Below are 7,023 nucleotides of genomic sequence, written 5' to 3'. Positions count from 1 at the left end.
TAAGTGGGGTCCAAACGTTGCATGGAACATCTGGGATTTGTTTATTTATTTGTTTTAAAAAAAGGTGGAAGTAAATAGAATGTTTCAACATTTCAGAGGAAAGTATTCTACAAGGAAGAATAAATATTTAAAATTCTGCTCTGTTTCTAGGTCCTTAATCAAGTGTAAACAAATTTGTGACATTGACCATGTTGACTCTTCAAATAGGAGGGAAGATTTACCTCCTTCCATTGAAAAACAAGATGCTCTTTGGAACAAACTCAAATCATGCTGTGATAACATAGATCATCAAGTTCAGCTCCAAAACATACTGTACGTAAAACAGAGAAGGGGGGCATTGAACATTAAAACATACTCAAATTAATGAATGAGCTTTTTTTAAATTAATCTTTTCACCCAAATTGTTACCGCATGCTGATGATACACTGTTATACTTAAATATAGAATAATGCAAAAGCAAAACCCTCTGTAACTTTCCTAAACCCCTGTAAATAGCGTGTAGACATTGCAAAAATATCAGTCTACGCATTCATTTTTCTATTTTTTAATAGGAAAATAAACTGGATTATGGATTTGAATGTGACAAGACGACATACTTTGTAAGATTTCTGTGAATTAAACAACAATAATACACAACAAATGGAGAAGGGATGGATCATTATAGAACATCAAATAGTTCATGTATCCATTTATGAGGGATATGGACCATTATGGATGTGACAATTCTCAAAGCTTCACCTATCTGACTATGTAAAATCATCCTTCAAAAATAAAAGTCCATTGTTATAAAACTTTGAAAAAGACTTCACATGAGTATTTAAACCACTACACGTTGACATCTTTGCCATCAGTATTGTGAACACCTCTTTTTTTATGGTAAGGTTGACTTCTGCTTAGAACTCCCCAAACAGAAGCACTGTGATCTCATCTTTTTTTAAATCAGTGTATTCTATGACCAATATCTAAAAAAGCATAACATTCTGAGGTTCACAGCTTCATGATTAGATGACCTGCTGTTATTTTAAAAGTGGTTTATCTATTCTCATGAGTCATAAGCACTTTTTTATCTTGACAGAGTGGGTCATGTTTTCAAAATAGTCTCCAACTATTTTTTTTGTTTTATTGACTGATGATTAACTGAGGGCAACAGATTACTTAGTCCATATTTTTCATCTTGCACTGTGTAGATAAAGCACTCTTAAAGCATAGCTTGAAGAATACTACACATCCTATATTTTATTGAGCCTACTTCATTTTATTATTTGAATGAATGTCTAAACAGGTTTCTATTAATAAAGTGATAATGTCATGAATTTATCAAATTATTTTAAAAGCACACTGTATAATGCACTTGGACAGAAAAATACACATATCGTGCCATGCCTTTTACCGAATACAGACACAATTCATGATTTAGTCTATTATAAATTCCCCACAACCAAACTAAGGACAAGCCCCCTTACTCAGTTTAAGTATTGCTGAGTCTGTATGTCAGTCCATTGCTGGATAGATACTAGCAAATCTAATCAATGTTGATGTTTGTGGGTGTTTCTTCATCAATGTCTTTGTTCTTTTGATGTTCTGACTTAATCGGCTGACAATGTTGTGCTGACAAATGATAAAAATTATATACAAACATATATGTAAACATATATATATGTGAAAAGGAGATGGGTTATGCATAAGACAAACAAAACAGATCACATGTAGTCTACATATATAAAACAAATGTAGATATTGACTATTGTGAAATGTTACTCTATAAATATATGAATTTATTAAGCTTGAACAAATCTTCAACCTTAAAAAAGTTACGGATTGCTCCATCTAGTGGTGAGATTTCGCACGCACTTTCAACATCTGGACTTTGTTAGGAAAATCAAAACCAGTCAAATGTATTTGTAGATTAATTATATTAATTAAGCATAATTTATTATCACATAAAATGTGTGTTATTTTGTATCTGTATACATGTAAACTCATTCTGCCACATGTACTGTACATGCATGAAAATAAAAGTTAAAACATTTTAGAATTTGGTGGACATGAGAAATAATATAATGACATGATTATGCATGTATGTTGACATCCTTTTCTGACTTTTATTTACAGTCTTACAGTAGTTCCATATCCCCATATTCCAAACCCAGGATAGACGGGCTCAGTAAACTTAACATGAACCGTGTGAAGAAGTTTCATGTTGTCGTTCACACTATAAAAAGCCACAGTTCCAGTCCCGTAGTCTAAATACACTCCTATCCTGGAGGATTTGGGGACAGATAGAGTTGTGCTTTTGCTGTTGTGTACAAATGAGAACTTAGATTCAGAGCAGTACAAACTCCACGACATGTCATTCCATCCAAAGCTGCCAACATTATTATTCCCTTTCCTCGGAATGCCCTTGTAAGTCAAAGCAATATCTATTTCTGAGCCGGTCCAATCCACTTCCCAGTAGTAGCGACCACCGGCCAGACCTTCCTTACAGAGAACCTGCTGCCAGATGTCGAAGCGATCAGGGTGCTCGGGATACGACATTGTGTCATTACTCATCTGTACCACTCTGTTTCTCTCAGACAGGTGCAGGTTTGGGTGAGCTGTTGTGGCATCCAGTGAAAGCTGGCAGAAATCTGGAGGAAAAAGGTTGTTTTAGGGTCTATTTATTAGTGGTAGCAAATTACAAGTTGGGAAATCTATGGTTTTATATATTTACACTACAGGTCAAAAGTTCCAGAACACGTTTTGTGAAATATTTCAAGGTTTATTTACAGATTTTGATCTAAAGGTGTATGCTTAAAAGCCCATAGTTTTGTAGACAAAAATAAAATAGTGCAATTTTTTATTTACGTTTTTCAATACAATGTAAAACTTTATAAAACATTTCTGCAGCGTAGATGATTAATTATAATATGTTTTATTTGTTTAGATTTTTTTGTTGCAACATAATTCTCATAGTTCAAGTTTTGTTATTCTACAGTTTTACAAGCTTACTGTTATATTTCTAAAATGTGAAAAAACATGAATAAATACTTGTTTTAAAATTGAAAATTTAAGTCTGTTTAATATCATTGAAATTCAAGCAACTCGTAAAGCCAATTTTATTTAACTTTTAAAATTAAGGCAGGTTTTAAGGCAGGTTTGTAGGTTGATGGTGGAAAATGGAAAAAAATGGTGGAAAAAATTGATGGTACTTCAAGGTTTTATTTGTGGTTGTTACGTATTGAAATAACTTACTTTCTAGGAACTCCTCCCTTTTAAGTGGCTCCCCAGTCTGTAGAATTTGAACCTCCTTTACTGTGAATGAAAACCAAATCCAATTATACAATCTGTCAATTGTTATTAAACTGCATTCTTTATTGTTTGAGGTTTGTTCACCTGCTGAAGAGATTTTGCCCAGTTCTTCTTTGCTTATGTCTTCCAGTTGCGCTTTAAGTTCAGCAATGGCCTTCTTTGCATTGTCAAAAGTGTGGTTTGGAGCAAGTGTCACCTTGGACAAATCTTCATATCCAGTAGAAGCAGAGAGAGATTGCCAGCTCTGGGAAAATGAGAGGACACATGTCATTTGTATCCTGACGTGACTGTTTCAAACACGTGCAGATTAATGGGTCACAAAGTTATTGAACACGGATCTCAACCTGTAAGAAATGGATGTGGTCATCAGAGTGGGACAGCTGCTCCAGATCATTGTGTTTTTTCCTCAGCAGTGTAATCTCCTCCTCCAGTCTGTCCTTGTGTCTCTCTGCATGTGACACTAGAAGTGTTTCCCGGGCTCGGATCATCTCCTTCACGTCTGTATACCTCCTCTCTAGAGCACGCAGCAGCTCAGCGAAAATCCGCTCATTTTCATCCAACACACTCTGAGAAGATTTCTATGGGAAAATAGGAGTATGTTATACTGCTGAAGTTTTTTCTTGTGCACTATGTTTATCAGATACAAGTCATGTTATAACACCAAGGATTGGTTTTGAGAAATCGAGGGGATAGAACCCTCACGTGGAACACAAAATAAGATATTTTGTGAAATGTCTCAGTGGTTTTGTGTCCACAATGGAAACATAGGGGGCCAATGTTGTTTGGTTACCAAAGCTCTTTAAATATATTATTTTGTGTCCTGCAGAATAAAGAAAGTCATACAGGTTTGGAATGACATAAGGGTGAGTAAATGATAAGAGAGTGTTATTTTTGGGTGAACTGTCATTGTTAGCCATTCAGTTCAGTGGGGTTTACTGTATGCATCTGTCATTAACAGCTGTTGTCAGATCGGCAAGTTTTAACAAACCGTCATTGTTGTAAAGAGCCGATGAAGTAATGAAACGTTATGTGTAACGTCTGTACTTTACAATTATTCACAGTTTGAAAATGATTTGGGAATACAGCTTGTTGTGAGTTAAGACCCTAGCAATGCCACACTGTATTTTTAACAGAGAATTTCATAGCTGCATGCCATGTTTTACAAAATGAGACAATGCGATGCCAACAGTCAATCAAGCTTTGAAGTATAATTGAGAAAATGTGTATGAAAATATGAAATGCAAATCACCATAAAGGTACTATAAATTGTTTCATAAGCAGTGTCAGCTCAACAGTTTAGTATTTTCAGCAACATTATATGCTAACAGCTGAGCAATCATCTATGTACTATATTTATTTTATTTACAAGGTCTATGTGAGTCACAGACAAAAAGCCTCTCCATTACAGTGCATCTGGAACAATGTATTATATGTAGCCTGGGAAAAACAGAAGTCAGTTTTTTAAACCCTTACTTTTAAGGATGTCACTGCCTGTCTGAGATTTTGCCATTTCTTCACTTTTTCCTCAATTTTTTGCTGTGATGACATCAGTTTGGCCCCAAGCTCTTTCTATTGAAAAGATGGTACACTTGAAGTGAGACATAACACAGATTTTGTTACAATAATATTTGAAAACCATAAAAAAGTTTGGCAACTAGGGCCTACATCACTGAATACGACTCAATTGATAAAGCTGCAATTTGTAACTTTTTAAGTTCAACGGAAAAAATTAATAAAGAAAATCACGTTGAACTATCCAACACATTCTAACAGAATTCATACGAGGTGACTATTTGTACGATTTCATAGGAGCTTACTTGTACGTTTTAGTTCGATTTGCTTTGACATGAGTAACGGTTTGTTCAAGGGTGGGGCTAGAGGAGGAGCTTAAGTATTGCATCTTTTTAATGATTATATGTTTTCGCACGACTCACATCGTAAAAAGTTAGCCACCTCGTAAAATAGTTAAAAGAATTCAGGTTGAATTTATCTAACCCGATTTGCTGACGATATTGAGTTGGCAAAAATTTTGAGGGTTATTCAGTTTGATGTCTTTTGATTTGAACACATGTAAATATAAATCCGTAAAGTAACCTGCAATTTTAACAGATGGTGAAATAGAAGTCAAATTTCATTCCAGCTTGAATGAAACAGTTCTTCCTGAAAAGTAACTTGCAGTAAACACAAGCATCTCTAATAATAATCTTACCTGCTTTTCAGTCCTTTCGGCTGCAGCTGAAACAATATCATGTTTTTTGTGTTCTTCCATGATGCACAAAACACAAACACACGCTTGGTCGGAACGGCAGAAAACCTCGAAAAGTTTATCATGTTCTGCACAGATCTTCTCATGGAGATGCCCCGTCGCAGCCACCAGCTTGTGTTTCATGAGAGCTGGATACTCATAATGAGCCTGAAGATGAGTTTCACACAGGGATGTCAAGCATGTCAGGCATGACTTCTCTGCTTTATTCTTCCTAGCCAGACAGAAGTCACACAACACGTCTCTGTTGCTGTTCTGGCTGCTAGGTCTGGAAGTGCTGTATCTGCCATAGTTTCCCGACTTTCTGGGTTTCTCCAGAGTGCTGTATCGGCTTTGGCCTGCTGTACTGCTCCGAGACATGTTAAAACTCTCTGGCTGTAGAGCTCAAACACAAACTCTTTAGGTAACATCTAGTTTCTATGAAACTGTAGCGACACATTCATTATAGTGGAATGAGAACCAGGTCTGATAAACCAGTTTACCAGGTTAGGGTGACACCTCCTATGGTTAAGAGGTGTGACAGCTGATGTCAAAACAAAGAACAAGACTAAAATGATCAAATAAAATTTTGCAACATAAACATCTTTCTGTTGATGGTTAACAAAGAGTGAGAAGTGAAAATTGTGGTTTAGCAGTGGGAAAAAAAGATTTTTTGCTTTAGGGTGAATTAGGGTAATCTGGGACACCTAAACTCTAGTGTGTTTATTTATTTCGTATTATTGTTATTTTAGTATGGATGTCATGTGACTGAAATCACATGACTTCATGTGGTGATTGCACAGAAAGGGGCGGGGCACTTGTCGATCAAAAAGCTCCACTGGAATTGTGTAACATAGGTCAGTGACAGGATTCTGACTGAATTATTGTTAAGGACATAAATCTGTCAAAAATAAGACAATGTTCCTAATTGCTGTCAAATTATGTTTGTGATCTCTTCTTGCAACAAAATATGTATTAAAGTGTTGCGTTTTAATTTTTTATTTCAAACATTTTGTGTTGTCCCATATTGTCAAATGTGATTGAGAATGTGGGACAGCATGCTTTGGGTAATCTGAGACAGTATTCAAATGGGGGAAATGTGCATTTAGGGATTTTGTTAATCCAATGACAACGGGCTAATGTATGCAATGGGTGTTAATGTGGATTAATGGAGGTTATGACATTATATAGAGGATGAAGGGTCACTCTCACCTGCAATGAGTGTTTGTTCCCTGAGTAGCCCCTATTTTAATGGAGAATTTGAATAACCGAATCAATAATCTCTTAATCAAATTGGTGCTAAATGTTGCTTAAATTTTAGATTATTTTTTTATTGTATATACGATGTTACACAAATGTTAAACTTTTTTAATAGAGTTTTAAATTATTTTAAATGATTTGACACAGTACGTGTAAAAATAGAAATATTGGAATATGTATTTTCTTTTTCAGATTTGTCTTTTTTTGCTTTTGTACGTGGTTTTTAAAACTTG

General features: G+C 35.2%; 1 protein-coding gene across 1 annotated transcript; it reads right to left on the bottom strand.

Moving 5' to 3' along the window:
* Positions 1–1,278: 1,278 nt before the first annotated feature.
* On the bottom strand, positions 1,279–5,981 carry ftr14l (finTRIM family, member 14-like). Its single transcript, XM_056760860.1, has 6 exons — positions 5,498–5,981; positions 4,762–4,857; positions 3,633–3,866; positions 3,373–3,532; positions 3,232–3,291; positions 1,279–2,627 (listed from the first exon to the last, which is right to left on the bottom strand). Exons 1-6 carry the CDS (start codon positions 5,909–5,911, stop codon positions 2,107–2,109), a joined length of 1,485 nt encoding a protein of 494 aa, XP_056616838.1. The 5' UTR covers positions 5,912–5,981; the 3' UTR covers positions 1,279–2,106.
* Positions 5,982–7,023: the final 1,042 nt, after the last annotated feature.

This window comes from Triplophysa dalaica, chromosome 11 (genome assembly GCF_015846415.1).
Source record: "Triplophysa dalaica isolate WHDGS20190420 chromosome 11, ASM1584641v1, whole genome shotgun sequence".
NCBI classification, from domain to species: domain Eukaryota; kingdom Metazoa; phylum Chordata; class Actinopteri; order Cypriniformes; family Nemacheilidae; genus Triplophysa; species Triplophysa dalaica.
The sequence above is the reverse complement of the archived record's forward strand: the minus strand, read 5'-3'. Positions and strand labels throughout refer to the sequence as shown.